We start from the raw sequence: 17,897 nt of genomic DNA on the forward strand, positions 1-17,897 counted from the left end.
GTTGTTGTTGTTATATTTTTTCTTTTATATAGACACAGTCACACAGTTACGTAGCTTTATGACCATAAAGTTACTGCCTGTCACCGATTTCATGTATTGTACATCACTACCTCGGTTGGTAAAAAAAAAATCTTTGATGTGAAGAAAAATCTCGTTTTATTAGTTTATGGTTTTAGGTTTCTTTATTGGAATATTATACCTACACAGTAACGCACTAATGCAGTTTTATATTAACGTATTATATATTTATATATATATCGGATAGTACCAAATGCCTAAAATTTTAATATTGTATCTTCCGAACCACGAAAGGCCAACATTCCGTAATGATAATATAATATCATATTTGATAAAGTTCGTCAACTCGCGGATTAGTTATCAATTCAAGATTATACATAATAATTTCTTACAGCGAAATTATTTATGTTTATAACAAAACCTTCAAATAAAATGTAAAGTCTTATTTAAGTTTAAATAAAAAAAAAAAAATGTTTAACAAAGGTACCTAATTGTGTAAAGTTGTGTAAAATACAAGAGTTGGTATACAAGTCGAGAGCAAGTTAGAAATGTAAAAAATTTAATTTAATATTTGTATAAAATATAGTTTTGAATGCATTATGTAGTGCAATAAAATTACTCTAAAAACCACTTAGAAATTGATCAAAATGTTTTACATTATAATAATTTTTATATTGAGTGTTAATATTACAATGAGGTTATAAATAATATAACTATTAAAATAATATAAGACTAAAATATGTTTCAAAATAAAAATATATTCTAATTAGGTTGTACTTATACAATAAAATTCCATATAATAAGTTAGCGTTTGAGATTACATATAGACACCTATACCTACTTGTAATAATGTAATATCTAATAAGACTTAATTATTTTTACGTATTAACAAGCAAACCATAATAAATAAGTAGTTGGTAAACTCTGTGTTCAGAGTTGAATTATTAGTAAACATTTAAAAAGAAATTTGAAAAATACTGTTAATAATATCGTATAATAATATTACAATATATTATGAATAACGTTAGGCACGCGTAATATCTTACTCGTATGATAATACATAATATGACAATACAGCCTTCACCTTACAAGTTTGATAGAGTAAATAAGCATACAAGTGACGAAGGGGAGAACTACACATTTTTATATAATATTTATGAAAATTATACACGTTAATGTTATGGAACTACCACGAGGTTTATAATTATTGTATACAACTACAATATATATTGTACTCGTATAGGAAAGTGTGATGTAATGATCATAATTATTGTTAGAGGTCTACTTAAATGAGAGTTAGGACTAAAAAATATTTCTATAAAATATACGATAGGTAAACTTATGTATGTATAATAATAATATGTATATAAAGTGTCAATGAAGGCACAACAATCGTAGAGCTATAGTAATATCATATTGTTATCATCAAGTGCAATATATCACGACAGTCTTGTTGTTGTTGTAGAGGAACAAACGGATAAACGAACGGCGGCGGGGTGTCGTCAAAACAGGTGGTCGTCGAGTTTTGCGGCGTTGGCGTGCCCGGAAATCGCGGACTTTTTGCTCTTGCGCGACTTCTTCCGGACGGACGGCTCGGGGTTGTAGTACACTATCGGCCCAGTGGCTATCAGCTTGGCACCGTCCGGAAGTGAGATCTCGCGGCCTTCACCCCCGCCTCGCCGACGTTGGGACGCTGTCAGTCCCCGGGACGCCGTGGGAAACGTGTACGCGACGCCGTCCGTGGACAGATATGCCGTTCCGCCGGCGCCGGCGTCCAAGCTCCTGCCGAAACCATTGTTCTGAGGCGGATACGGCGCGTAATATCCGGTCGGAGCCTGCACCATCTGCGGCCCGTATCCGGCCATCGAGATGCCGCCGGCCGGCATGGGGGCGTCCGCTGAGGAACCGGACGCGGTGTGCTTGTTGCTGTACGCCGAGCCGCCGGGGCCCACGATCGCCGTGCCCCCTGATCCTGCGGTGGCTATGCCGCCGGGGCCAGCGATCGCCACGCCGCCGCGGCGCACCACAAGCCGCTTGATCTGCGGGCCGGTGTCGCCGTTGTGCTCGGTGGCCTCTTTGTCCGGCGTCCAGCCGAACAGCTTTGACGGTTCCGGCGCCGCGGTCGTCGTCGTTTGCTTGAACGGCCGCACGTGGTTCAGCAGTGCTCCCTTTTCCTCTTCCGACCGTTGGGCTGCCGTGTTCCGGCGCGACCGTCTCCGCGTTTCCGGTCTTATGGCGGACACCATACCGCCACCAACCATCCGCCTAGTAGTCCGGGATGATACCAACGCACCGTCCAACCGGTTGGCGTCCTCGCTGGTCGGGGCCGCGTAGTCGGCAGTTCCGTGTCTGCAAATATCGGCGGCCGGGCCGTACTCGATAATCTCGGAAAACGAGTTCATCATCGTCTGCAGCGGATCTTTGATTAATATCGGAAAGTAATCGGCCCAAGGTGACGCCCAATCGATCCTCGACGATGCGTCACCGCTGTTGTACATCCGATTCGGAACGCCCGTGTTGCCACCCTGCATTGGCGTCGCGAACACCGTGTGTCTGATGATCTTGCGCCTAATGGGCATCTGGAGGTGCTCCGATAGTTGTTTGTCGTCGTCGTCGTTGTTGTTATTGTTGTGGTGGTGGTGTTGCTGCATGTTGTTATTGTTGTTACCGCCTCCGATTGATTGTGGTTCTCCGTTCAGGTTTTGGAGGATCTGACCTATATACGGGTCGCTTGGCCGTTTCCTAGTCGAGTACTCGTTGTAATTCTGATACTTTTGAAGGTTTTTGTCTAAAAGGTCCCTAAGCGCCTCCAGCTCTTCTCTGGTCATAGAGTCCAATGCCGGCTTTTTCGTCTCAGCCATTCGCAGGTGCGCTATCGATTTCAATCGGCCCAACATGTTTTCCGTTGTCGAAGATTCCGTTTGCTGTAGCGGTAGTTCGCTTACGCTATCACTAAAATATACACAAAACTCTTATTAAACCACCCGTGTTTATTATACAAGTGAAATAAAAAAAAAAAGAAGAAAATAATTGCGAAGTAGAAACAATTTTTTAACCTCACCAAAAAATATTTTATACATTTTTTTTGATATTTTATATCAGAAAATGCTTAAAACTTTTACCGAAAGTGTACATTGCTGGGGATATTTTGTTTAGTAATTATAAAAAATGAAATATGTTAAGTTATTTGAGCGGAAAAAAAACAAAGCGTAACAAAAATATTTACATGTCAAAAATAATACAAAAAAATGTGTTTGAAAATAAGCTTACCTTCTATATACTATGTTACACGCATTGAATATTTTGACCGATCCATTGCCATAATTTTGCATAAAGCACTAAAACCGTAGAAAACAAGAAAAAAACCACCGAAATTGTGCACTGCTAACGTGTGTGTTTAGTAAAATATAATATACGAGTACTTAACTAATCCGTTCAGAGTTTAAGGATTTTAAACTTAAAACTTTTGTCAGTCGGTACCTATAGTTTATAATATTATCTTAAATAAGTCAGTTGCAGTTATCAAATGCGTTAATATTGTGTTAAACCCATTTTTTGTACAGTGTTTAATGTTTATAATTTGTTAAGGTGTAGTGTTGTTGATAGTAAAATATTATTTTTTTAAATATTATATATACATTAATATTGATGTATCGCTAAATCGCTTTCAAGAGCGCAAAACAAAAAAAAGGGGTGTTTACTTACTGTTGGAAGTGTTTGTTGTCCCTCTTCGCTTCTCTAAGGATCTCGTCGTGTTCATCGGTGTCCGACGGTCTGCTGTGTCCATAGGCGATCAGACAGAACAACAATACCTGGAAAATCATTAAATAGTGTGATAAAAAATAGAACTGCTCATGAACAACAAACGAATGATTTACCTGAAAAAACATCATAATTCTATTAATAGGTATATTAACACAATGCGTTCACATACATGCAGATGGTCCGAGAATCAAAAGCACTATGACCACTGACTACCCGACCACCTTTCACTGCATCCACGATTCCCTCTACCATCTCCTAAATCACACGCGGTGCTTAGCGATGATAATAATATTTTCTATAACTCCATTGTCCGTTTATCATTATAACGACGATGCCTACACATAATAGCTGTCTAATCGATTTTTGATATTTGCTTCCGAATCCTCCTCGAGTGGCCTGATTTTACTTTTATTGTTGGATTATATGATTTATTATTCATTGCAAGTGTTTATTATTTAATATGAGATGGCAAAAGACCATATTATTATTGTTGTTGTTGTTTCCGTTGACGTTGTAGGTACGACCTGGCATAACAATAATAATTACTTTCGAAGACACGTTTTTGTAATAGTCTTCATCATCTATATTGATTTAATTATAGATATAACTCGTATAATAGCTATTATAGCTGCTTTACAACAAAACCCCTATTTCTACGATAGATATATAATATAAGTTTTAACATGTTTGTTTGAAAATAAAGCGATTTCAAATTATATCGGATTAACATTCTGTTGTAGTTTTAATAACTGGTGTTTTTTTTTTATTTTTTCAAACGTTGAGAAACAAATCATCAATTAGTGATACGTATAATAATTTACGCGCTTGTAATATTTTATGCAAATCGCGTTGAATGGAGTAAAATGCTCGCAGAAAGACCCGTTATAACAATCTCATCATACTTTGTTTTTAACACTTGTCTTCAAAAACAATAATTATATTAACTTAACCAGGTTAGTGGGTGGTAAAATGGTAATTACACATTATTATAAGGTGTACCCGCACAACGATAAAATAATTGTCGTGGACGATTCCCATTATTTTATTCTAATTTCGACTTCCGGCCGTCCACTATTATCTCCTGCCGCAGATCCTTATCGGCGGATATGACGGCAGACAGTCGTTCCGGAGGCCGTCGCTCCGTGTTACTGACACGAAATCCTCGCAAGGCCTCTCTTCCTCTTTCCTCTGTCTGTCTGTCTCTCACTCTCAAAAAACATTTCGTGTGGTTTGACGGATTGTTTGTCTAGTCCATCAAACACAATCGGGGTACACGCGAAGGAACGTCATTAAATCGGTCAGAGTTCAGAGCCGTCCGTGTATACTAATATGATATTATATTTTGTTCAATGTGTAGCGTGCACCATTTCGGAGAGAGTGCAGGTCAGGTTATTATCAGACGATCGGCTGTGGTCATACCAAACATCGTGTAAAAAGCGAGTTTGTCAGTATGTTTTATTGTAATGTGGTAAGCTATAATGCCAAGCATACATCTGGAGGATTCTCGCCGTGTAGGTAACGGTAAATTTCTATTTTTATTCTTATATAACGCATATTTTGGGCGCACGCGACCAGTTAAACCCGTGCGGCAAGCCCAGGACTAAGAACTATGTCGACAAAGATGATAAGCCACGTCCGAACGCGGAACAACCATAATCATACAAATAATACACAAAATCCGACCAAAACGACTTGTTCACGGATTTCTTGATACGTAATTTGCGCAAAATCATCATTAAACGACGGGTGATCAACGGACTGACGTCAAAATGGAAATTTGTTTATTTCATATTAGGTGCACAGGTATATTATTGGAAACGGCCTACAATAGTGCAGTGACCTTAATCCGAAAACCTATAGTATATGATATTATAATTTATTTATATATATATATAAGATAAGTCGCTATTATATGTTATTACTTACTACACGTGTATATGGACACTATTTGGATGACACTAAACCAATAACCACATTATTATTTGGTTTTGAATATCACGCACATTTTGATGTGTATGACCACGCAAAAATGCATACCGACGACGGCTCGGTACAAAAGATCGATACACAAGAGATTAAGAGCACCGTGTAATATATATTATCGTTATTATGAAAAAGGTTAAAAGAGATATGAATACAAACGCGTTCTGGAACGTCAAAATTCAAAAAGAAATAATAGGGAAAAGTTAGTTTTACCGGTCGGATTACAAAAATTTTCTACTACACGCAGAAAGAGCACAAAATCATGTAGGTATGCATACAAAAATGTAGTCCTATAAAATAAAAGTAAGTATACCAGCTCTAACCTACCTATTTAGTTTTTTTTTTAAATTTTTGTGGCGATTTTTTTTTACCATCATAAATTCGTTATAGAAACTACATTTTTTGAAAAGGTACCTATACATACCTACCTATATTAACACTATTTATGATTTTGGTTTGAAATTTACTCAATAACTATATTATTATATGCACCGATTTTACTGTGTCATAAATGATAGGTGTGCGCTTAAAAATTGTTGATTAGGTGTACCTACAAAGTGCTAACACATAGCATATATTGTATGTGCAATTTTTAACCAATCAATACACCCTGGACAGATGTAAAGTTATTTTTTTTCATGTTTGTAATCTTTTTAATAACTCGCATTTTATTACACAGGATATAAAAACCTATACGTGACATTGTATAATATTACTGTAAATATCGTGTTGAATAAATATAATTTAAAAAATCAATACACGTTTTAAATAAATTTAGTCATCAGCATCGTCTTCAATTTAAGAACTCGTAATAAAGGGTGACAGTTAGACTACAGCTTAAAAAGTTTAAACCGAATTCGTATTCTAATAAGTTATGTTAATATAAGGGAAATTCAATTTCTTGATAAAAAAAAGTAATGTGTCGTATTTTTAAAAAATAAATTAATCATAAAATTAACTGCCTTGATTTTAAGCTTTAATAAATTATAGCCACTAATTTAAAATGTAATAAAAAAATTGCGGTTTGTATATATTTAATGATTACAGTCCACAACATTAAGTTACGGTAATTTAAAATATGGTACTCATAACTTTGCAGTTTACATAAAATTTGTTCTGCAGAAGTGCATATATTTATATTCTAATTCAAATCACAAACCGTTTCAACTTATAAATGTATTAATAATTAATCCAATGTATACGCTTATTTTCAATGTAAATAATTATTAATCATTCACATTGTTGGATAATTATATCTTGAATTAATTTTAGACGTAAGAAACTACGTAGTCTGATTTTATAGGGATGATTTTGTGTTATAGTGAGAGGTTATTTTGGCTTATTACTTTATTACTGGTTGTAATTATATTATTTTTTCAACTTCAAAAATAGTTATTTTAATGAAAAATAAATATTAAGACTATATATTTTGTTTTTAATATATTATTGAATGTGTGGATTATTAATTTTAAACAATAAAATATTACTACCTATATATATTACCTATTATTAGTTATTATTTTTGGCTATATTTAAAAAAACAAAATTAAAATTTGTGCCTATGGAGTACGAATAAATGCGTACAACAGCTAAAAGATTTGCTAGTCACTACATTAACAAAAATGTAATAAGTACCCGATTCTTAACATAATATTTTAGTGAAATCAAAAAATGTATGTCATGCGCAAATAAGATGTACGAGGCGTATCATCAACTACGATTTCAATGTCATTTATGAACAAGTAAATCTGTAAATAGTAAAATCAAAACATAAGAAAATAATAATAAATGGTTTAATGTCAAATGCTAATTGTGTATCAAAAGTACAAATGCGTGTTATTATCGGTGCGATGTTAACATGACGAACAGTATAATGATTGTGAAAATTAACAAGTTAAGAAAACGGACTTTGAGATTAATCAAAGGTAATATTGTTATCTGTTTTCGACAATATTATACAGCCATATGGGTACTAGCTTTTCCTATAATATCTACGTGTCCAATCATCGATTTCGTCTATAGTGCCCATGCCGTTTGGCATAAAAACGTCGAAAATGACATTTGGACCGAAAACTAGGACAGCTCATCATTGAAATGAATTTGATGGGAATTATCATCGGAGAAAATTAATAAATAACTAAATACATTATTCCGGTCATCTGGTGATGTATTAGAAATGCATTGCTGTTGGGCATAATATCGCGTCAACCTAAAATTGTGTTTTCTTGAACGCGATTTTTTACCATAGGTAGGTACATACGCATAAACGCATGCTTATATATTATGTACCTGCAATATCATGTACCTATAACAACGTATATACCTACATAGTTAGTCCCATTGGCGGTGGTTACCGAAATTAAGATATAATAAAACCGTGTCGGTGTCACATCATATGACGTTTGCATGTGTGTACAGTGTGAGTATAATATATGAAATGTGAAATGAGATTTTGGAAATTTCTGTAAAGATAATATTATGATATTACAAGTAGGATTTAGAAAATATGTAGAAACAGTAAATGTACAGTACAATAATATATTTTATAACTAGCTGTACAACGGCCCAACTTAACTTCGTCCATTTAAAAATAAACAAATATAAAATATGGCGCTGTATAATATGTGTACCTACTACCTATGTACACTAAACAGGTGTAGGTCTACTTTTGTGAAGTAGTTCGACCGAGATGGGCAATCCGCCCGCGGCCTGTGCATAGACCTGTGTACATTTTAGAACCTGGTTCAAACTACTCTCTGAGCTTTCCTGATACCTATAACAACAATTCGAAATTCTCGTAAATATCGGTCGAGTAATTTTGGAGAACACACCTAAGCTGACACGAATAAAACAATTGCATTTCCTACTAAGTACTTAACTATTTTTGAGTTTTTTTTTTTTTTTTTTTCGACGACGCTATAATCGTTTATAATTGCATAATATACATGGATACCGAAGATGCGAGGATTTTAATATTCAATAAAATCAAGGATAAAATCAGAAGTTAATTAATTATAATAGTGTGTTTAAATAATTCGTTGGCATTCCTGGTACGAAAAAAAAACGATGACAAAAGTGTATTTATCCGGTTTTTTGCGCGCAGCTGCTAATATCGGCGGTGATGATATTGTGGTCACTTTCGGCGGTCGAATTTACATAATAACATGTAGGTACCTTATAAGGCACTATATAGACAGGTACCTACCCATAACCACCTGCAGCACACGCGTCGAGCGGGAGCGGTCCGACGCGTTAGTTAAGAACGATCGGGTGGGGCTGAAGTGCTGTGAACAGGGCGGGACAGGGCGTGGGGAAGGATCGGGTGGCTGAGACGTCGGTGGGCGAACTTGTCCGCACATAATGTTATGTGCAGTGTTCGTAATATGTATAGTATGATAATGCGTGTTGGCCAAACGGATATACTTAATAACACGTTTTTCGCGGTTGGACGGAAAAAATGTTTTTTTTTAAAAAATACGTACGCGTTATATTATAATATCTGCACGTGAACTTTGGACACATAGCCACGACCGGTCGCGGCGGGTATGTTTGGTCAGAGTGCGGGTTGGATGGGCGGGGGGTGTTAGAAGGGGAAGGGGAGGGCGTGTGCGTTGACCTCCGGCCAATGACTCCCGAACCGGCCCGGCGACGAATATAACACTAATAATAATAATAATAATAATAATATATAATATAAATATTTTCCGACAACGAAAACTGTAATAACATGTCATAGGTACCTATACTTATGATAATACGACTTACGAGTATTATGCAGATGTGTCAAGTGTTGTTTGGGCGATCCCACGTTGCATTACCTAATTTAATTGTGTATAAATAGGTACTGACTAAATCGGTGACTGACGACGATATTATTTCGGATTTTGCGTCGTCGTAAATAATTGGCAAGTTTACGCGACGCCGTAAGCCCACGCGCGGTCACAAAATATAATAGGAATGAAATTAACACAAAACTACCGTCGCACACATGTCATAATAAATCGTCGCATCGTTAGAACATGGATAATTTTCGTATCTTTCGTATCGATCCTTCTGCTGCGTATTATGACGAATGGAGCGTAGGACGAAGGTATTTTATGGGCACTTATTATAACTGTATAAAGGTAATACTACGAGCGCTTATATTATTTTTAAACGGTAGGAAATAATAACGAAATCGTCCGTCGTCGCGATGACGCAATATTCGAGATGAAACATTGACGCATTGACATCGCAGACGTGATACTAAAATATTATATAGTGATATCTACACGATGTAATTTTGTTTAATTTACACTCGGCGGAGGATTAATCGCCAGGCTGCATCCACAGAATAAATTAAGATTTTCACGTACTGGCCACTATGTCGTGACATTTAGTTTATTTATTAGTTTCAATCGGCACTATTCGATAATTTAATGATTGTGTTTTATGGGGGCCTTCACACCCCGTAGGGCCACCGGGTGAGCGGTAAAATTAATATCAAAGTGCAGTTACCGCTGCACAGTGCATGTCACGATATCCGTGGTTGATATTAATAAAATATTTATCAGTATTTTCCACAATTATTAGAATAATGCAAATTCAGAATACTTTTACGATTTTCATACTATGTTTTATTGAAAAAAATTATTAGGTACTCGAAAAAAAAAAATGTTTTATAAGAATATTATGATTGAATGGTGGCAAAAACATTAGATGAACTGCACAATTTCAGCTGTTGGTAAACATTTTGTGTACATAGTGTCCGATGATAAGACTCAATACACGGAAATATATGTTATACATTATAACGTTTATATTTTTTTATTTTTATTAAATCTTGTGTCCTAAGTGAATTCTTGGGAATTATATAAAAAAATCAAATACAACTTAATAATCATAATACACGTTGCATGGGAGATTAAGGATTTAGGAATTACAATTTTTTTTTGTCTCAATTTGTGCTGTTTTCTTTTTATTGTTATGTACATCATAGTGTCTTTGCGCACGGGTTAGTTTAGAGTAAAGGTATATAACACAATAGAATATTCGTTTAAAATTTAAATAATTTGTGTGTTATTGAATGTATAACGTTTTCATGTTTTGTTATTACTGTAGGCACTATGGAACTCATTAGCAATAAGTATAGATTTACATGGTTAACACGGTTAACCTTTTGTGGACAGATAGATTTCCATTATGATAAAGTGTTTTCGTTTTAAAATATTAAAAACCTATTAAAAAGTATACCATGTCAATCCATCATATTCAAATGATTACTAGATTACTTTACATAGGTATTCCATAGTTGTTTATCCGTCTAAGTGTATTATAAAACTTATAATATACATACATCGTACTATTGTGCTGTTTCATAATATTATTGGTAAATCGTTTTTAATGTTCTCATTCACCTGACCATGACTGAGCTCGTAAGCAATCCCATCAGGCATCAACCGTTCCAAGTGATGATTATATAAGTGACGAACTTATACCATTCGAATCAATATGAAGACAAAATATATTGTACAAAAATAAGCTCAATTGAAAAAAAAACACTTGAAAATCATCACATTTATTTGTACGTTGAAATGATCACCGAGCAATTTTAACATTTTGAATAGAAAACTGCAGTGACAAGAACGGGACGGTATTTTTTCATCCACTTATACAATTTATATTGGCGTGCCTCTGTGTCTTAATCGGGCAGTTGAAAAACACACACATACTCAGACCGTTTTTCCACTCGAAAATATCTTATAAAAAAAAAACACAGACATCGCATACACGACGTAGGTAGGTATATCATAATATTATTACATATCGCAGAAAAACTCATCGGTTCGGCTTTCCAATAATGTTATTCTACACGCGCACGCCGCCGCGTATTGTATTGGCGCACTGTGAATCGCGGGAGATCGAAGCACTCCGCGACAGCGTTAATTATTATTGCTTTCGCGTCGGAGTGTATAATATAATAATAACCGTTCGCGATGATATTATTATACATACGGCAGGGTATATAGTATGATGTATAGTGTTGTGTGTATAGGTATATTATATTATGCGTTGGACCGTCAAATCCGAACGCGCCGTCGCACATATAATAGCGACACAAACTGGTCAGTTATACGGTCGGGGGGGGAAAAAAAAACAAAACAAATCACAATGAAGACATCAAGCGACTGTGTATAATATCCCGCTACCTATTGTTTGGCGTTTATAACAACGAAGTCGGATCGACGACGCCGAGAAATCACGATGCGTGTGAATGCGAATAATTAGCAACATATATTATATCCGCAGCAATATAATATAATATATCGTATACAATAATAATAATAATAATAATAATAATAATATAATATGGTATGTACCTAAAGGTTAGCTTCGTACATTACGGCGATCATTGATCGCGTATTGTGTGCGCGGTATATCCAAGAACCACAGTCTTATTCGAAATTTAATTAAACATTAATAATTGTAAAAACGCCAGACGTACGTGCATTATTTATGACCGACGATAATATATAGTAATAGTAATAGTTATTTACAAGTCTCTCCCTCGGCACCTCCGCGGCGACGGGTTGTTCGGCGGTCGTTTCACCGATTTAATAATATCATCTCGAACCGCCCGTGTATTATAATAATGTATAGAATATTATTATAATATATGCACGATCGTATTACTACCGGGAGCGGTGTATTCGTGTGCATACGACATTAGAACGAAACGAATAAAGCGACCACTCTGCCTGGACGACCACCGTATATGTATATTGCATATCGTATACACAATGGGCCAATTAAAATGTCGAACGTATACTGTTTTGAGCTGTTAAAATCGTCGTCTTGGTTTTATTTATTTATTTATTTATTTATTTATTTTTTTGTCCATTCCATTTCAGTCGACCGAGTTACAATACAAATATCGAGTCCATTACGCAGACATCACGCAGATAATGATATCCGTAACCGAATACCCAGTCGAATACGCGGCTGTGTGTGCCCTTGGTCGAATTCATGATAACATATTTTAATCCTATCGAGATGGGACGTGTGCCGAAAAATAATCTTAATTTACATATTATTATTATATTATACTCCAGTCAACGAGTATAATATGCGGTATTTCACGACAAACACAATACGTTATTATTATTATTATTATTATTATTGACGCGCACTGCGCACTGTTTGGAATATTATTTTTTGTGCTCGTCGTGTTTGTACAGCGTGTATGAATGTCGTGAGGACAAATACGGCCATCAGCCCCATGTTGATTCTTCAATCATCGCAGTTATTCACCTTCTAAAAGCCGGAAAAGTAAAATCGACCCAACACGCTGTATACATTCGTCCGTTATGTAAAATGATAAATCAAATATCGAATATAATTTACTGTGTATACATGGAACATACTGTAAGTCCGTACGCGTATTTTTTACCACATGATGGATATTGGGTACCTAATCAATTATCGTCACATTCGCCCATGCGTTTTTTATAATACACTACACAAATGAACAATTATTCATTTGCTGTAAAAAAAATATACTCGTTCGAGCGCAACCGAGTTAAGCACATCGCACACATTCAGTTTATTTCTTACTTCTGCTCATGTGTGTGGTATTTACACTTGATTTTTTTCGAATTCGTTCGGTTGCTCTCTTGTCACTGTTCTCACGCTACCACTCACCACAGTTTTGTAGTATTTTTTAATATGCGTGCAATCATAATTTTCAAAATGAAGTAATACTCCGACTGTATACGTATAGTTAAGTTTTAACGTATGTAATGTATGGGTATAGGTACTTATTTATAAGAATTTAGAAAATTCGAGAAGTACGTAAAAAAAATTGTCAGAAAATTGTCATTAAGCCAAGGTGGTTAATACAATAGATCTTGTTAACATCGTTAATAGTTTAAAGACAATAAATAACAATATATAATGATTACGTCGATAATATCGTTAAATGTTGTACCGCATTTTCATTTTCTTACGAAGAGCAAAAAAATAAGTAAATCATTGGTCCGGTTTTACCATTCTCCTTCGTAGTCAAGTGCGGCGTTTTATATCCACCCCACGCCTCCAGTACAGACACTCTTGGCACAAGGTCACGTCCTTGTCCAGCAGCTACGTGACAAACGCGGTCTAACGATTTATTATTTAGAGGGATAAATACGCTCATTTTATGATGGAGACAGGAGAGCTGAACGCTTTTTTTTAAGGAATTATCATTTATAACTTATAAGATTATATCCTCAATGCTTTATATTCGTGTGTGCGGTTCGGTATAGTTGTATTATGTAAAAGAAAATAAATCCGTAAACCATCTATGCTCATTATATTTAAAAGTACGTCGGTGGGTAGTTTAAAATTAAAAAAAACCAGAGATAATTGGTTAGAAGAGACTAATGCCTTCTTATCTTTTTTCTCGGTGGTCTAACTCGTTTGAGACGTGCAGCAGTAAGTGTAATTGATTTACCGATTTTTCATTATAATAATTATTAAACTTAATTTAATATGATTTAAAACGGATAATTCAATCTAATAGTAGTTGTAAAAAAAGTTAAGTGGGAATAATTATTAATTTTAACCATTATCACGGGGGAGGGGGAGGGGTTGTGTCCACATTGTAATCCTTTAAACTCAATACTGATATACTGCTATTGACTATTATTACAATTATTAAATATTGGAGTAAATTGTATGAATCGTGGAATATCTAATCATAATCGCTATAATTGCTATGCCGATGTGTACAGTAAGCTATACTGCACTACTGAAGTAATAATAGTAATCATTTATCAGGCTGGGTTATATCAAAAAACAATATTATTAATCACATAATAATTATAATTTAAAAGTTTAAAGTGTAAACATAATTGCTATAATATACCTGATGAATGATAAAGTTGCAAGACCAAATTATATTTACAACTCAAAAATAAATCATTAAAAAGGACATTTTCTACTCGCGTATTAAGTAGGTATATATCGATCTACAACAATCAACCGTGGTTATATACTATATATATATGTGTGTGTGTGTGTGTGTGTGTGTGTGTGTGTGTGTGTCTTACGATGTTACCTACCACGGTGCATAAAGATACTATATACTATGTACTGTCACCGTATTCCGCGCAACCGGGTCCGTGATCAGAATTTTCTTGTCATCCACCAGATCAAACAATATTGTTTATGTAAAACCAAATATTATTATATACGACAATACGGAACAAACCATGGTAGTTGTAGACGACACAGTCCCCTGAAATATTACAATGGCCATCTCAATCCCTGCAGACGACCTATATCGCGAACGTTACCTCCTCGGGGACATATTTTCAACTAGTTGGTAGCATACCTCATTATCGCCGTAACGGGCTGACCACGCGGAATATAGTACGGCTATACTGCAGTGCCTAATTCTTATATAATATTATCATATTATCATACCTCGAGAATAGAAACATATTTTGTATACCATTCGAACGCTGTCGTGACAGCGGTATAATACAACAACAACACGTGTCGAGGGACAATAATACTATTGCAGTAAGTTACAGCGTTAAAAATGCTTACCGCGAGGTTTAGTGGCTTCATTTCGGCAGCGGGCAAGTGCTATGGAGGTAGACGAGATCAACTCAACCGTGACCTGCAGCGGATCGATCGACGACGGTCCTGACGTGGTTGACTTGTGGCGACGGTCCGACGTTATGTAAAAACGCGTGCGACTGAGACGATGGCCGGAGTGGTCGCACAGTGCATTTGCGGGCTAACAGAAGAAGAACCTATACTGGGCGGCGGCGGCGGCGGCGGCAGAGGCGATTCGTGCGACCGACCGGGTAAACGTCGTTTCCCCCCCACGACACCATCGCCGGTGGAGCCGGAGGAGGGCGCTAATTCTTAGAGGCGAATCCTACAGGTAGTAATTAATACAATCGAATGTGTGTGTGTGTGTGTGTGTGTGTGTGTGTGTGTGCATATCGGTATGCGTAAGCTTAGGTCCTATAATAGTGTGTGCTATTATGTACTAATATTATATCGCTCGTAAGAGACGCTTTAGAGTTTGCAGCAGTCGACAAGTCTCGGCGGCGAGGATGAGACGATTTCGTGATTATTAACATTTTTTCCCCACCACTCGTCGCTCGGCAACGTCCCATAGTTTGACGACCAGACGTACGTCTGTCAGTCCGACCGATTATAATACATCATTTATTTATAATATCGTGCCTGCAACTCGTGTGTGGTGTACTTATACGAGTATATAATATATTTGTTATATTAGTAATTACATGGCATTTCGTGTGGGCAATAAATACCTATATTGATTGTAAAATAAGTGATTTTATATTTTGTGACGTAGGTACAAAAACTTCCTAAAGTCGTATTTCCACACCCATGATCCTGATCCTGATGAATGTTCTTAAAAATAATTTATGCTGTGATGTTCGTTTCCACTACTTCGAGAGGAAATGGTCGTTTACACTGAATATAATAAAGTATAAGACGTTTAATAACGACACAGTGACCTATGCATAACATGTTTATAAGACGATAATTTTTTGTTTTATTATTCTTCTCAGCTCTCGAAACTGCAGTTTTGCATATTATTAAATGTTCTTATAATATAGGTGTATATAATAATATAAATATATGCGATTCGACTGCGTATCATCGTATTATATTTTAATTATATTATATATTTTATGTATACATAAAATATTTAGTATATAGGCTATAGATTGTGTTTTGTAAGGACTTTGTCACAAAACTCGCAATAAATAACGTAATTTGTATTCTACGATAATGTAATAAAAACATATCTCCAACCTTCCGTGATAAAGCTGTACAGCCAAGTTTTTAATTCATGAAATATCACAGAATGCATTCTTGTGAAAGTATCATCGAATTCAAAGTATATTACTACGGTTGTCATCTGTCTTGATTTTAACAATTAAAAACAGAAGTTTGATTAAACTGTATAATAGAGCTCTTAATGAAACAAAACACATTTTACAACGGTCTACGAACTACGAATCATATATATTCAAGCAATATTATTTTCTCTGATTTATTTTATGTTTACCACAAAAATATATTGCCATCTGAATGATGCCATCGATTCGTTTTATACTTAAAAACCGACAGTATTACCGTTATAATATTTTATGATGATTAATGAATCATGTATGTACTATGTACCTATGTTTCATTATTTAAATTCAACATGAGGAATTTATTTTCTGTACATATTAAGCATTTACGGCCTCTACTGTGACCAAACTCATAATTACATTGCAGGAATCACGTATATTCTCGACGCATGTATAAACATACTATATATATATATATATATATATGTGTGTGTGTGTTATAATAATAAACGCTGGTGTGTGTAGGTACTACATCATAAATCTATCATAGATCTTGCGGAAAATATTAAAGCAAAAACGTCAACTTAAGTATTATAAATCAAATTATTCTACCTATAGGAAATTTGTAGTTAATCGATCAATAATATTTGCATGATCCAATTATCACAATAATTTAATTCTGACTAATGGATTGCCAATACTAAGTTATGAGCCAAAATATGACAAACGTAAATCATTTATTTTTTATTGTAACCTCATTATTAATTTAAACATCTAAATAATAATAAACATAAATCATTTTCAAAATTATAATATTGTGAAGTCCCCGAACCCCAAGAGGTTATTTTTTGATTAATTTAGATCACGATTTCTTAAAATGTATCTAGGTCAAATACAACTATTACTGCTATTACCTACATAAAATCAAAGAATTTGTTTGGAAGATAAAAATATTTCATGATTCTACCCATACACCCAGCCGTCCCTGCATTAAAAATAAGGCTCAACGAGATCTAGATCCAGCCCATGATTAAGTGGATGAAAAATATTTAAATAAAAAAAAGTATATATAATATATAAATATGTTGGCATTGAATTATTAATTAATATATTAAAAATATAATTTGACATTAAAAAGGATATAGAGTTTCCACTCAAAGCCTCCTTAAAATGTTATACATTTACTTATTATAACTAGTAAATAAAATAAATGTATTCATTTTAACTTTTTGACCACGCGTTAAAGTCTACAAACAAAACATAATA

At 35.0% G+C, this 17,897-nt stretch overlaps 1 protein-coding gene across 2 annotated transcripts; it reads right to left on the reverse strand.

Annotated features, from left to right (window-relative positions):
- Positions 1–756: 756 nt before the first annotated feature.
- On the reverse strand, positions 757–15,571 carry LOC111039205. Of its 2 annotated transcripts, none has more exons than XM_022322578.1 (3): positions 15,337–15,571; positions 3,724–3,830; positions 757–2,970 (listed from the first exon to the last, which is right to left on the reverse strand). In XM_022322578.1, exons 1-3 carry the CDS (start codon positions 15,355–15,357, stop codon positions 1,521–1,523), a joined length of 1,578 nt encoding a protein of 525 aa, XP_022178270.1. In that variant the 5' UTR covers positions 15,358–15,571; the 3' UTR covers positions 757–1,520. The 2 variants fall into 2 exon arrangements, with proteins under 2 accessions (XP_022178270.1, XP_022178271.1); XM_022322579.1 differs by lacking the exon at positions 15,337–15,571 and adding an exon at positions 3,897–4,224.
- Between the last annotated feature and the right edge of the window lie 2,326 nt (positions 15,572–17,897).

This window comes from Myzus persicae, unplaced genomic scaffold (genome assembly GCF_001856785.1).
Source record: "Myzus persicae strain clone G006 unplaced genomic scaffold, MPER_G0061.0, whole genome shotgun sequence".
In the NCBI taxonomy this organism is placed as follows: domain Eukaryota; kingdom Metazoa; phylum Arthropoda; class Insecta; order Hemiptera; family Aphididae; genus Myzus; species Myzus persicae.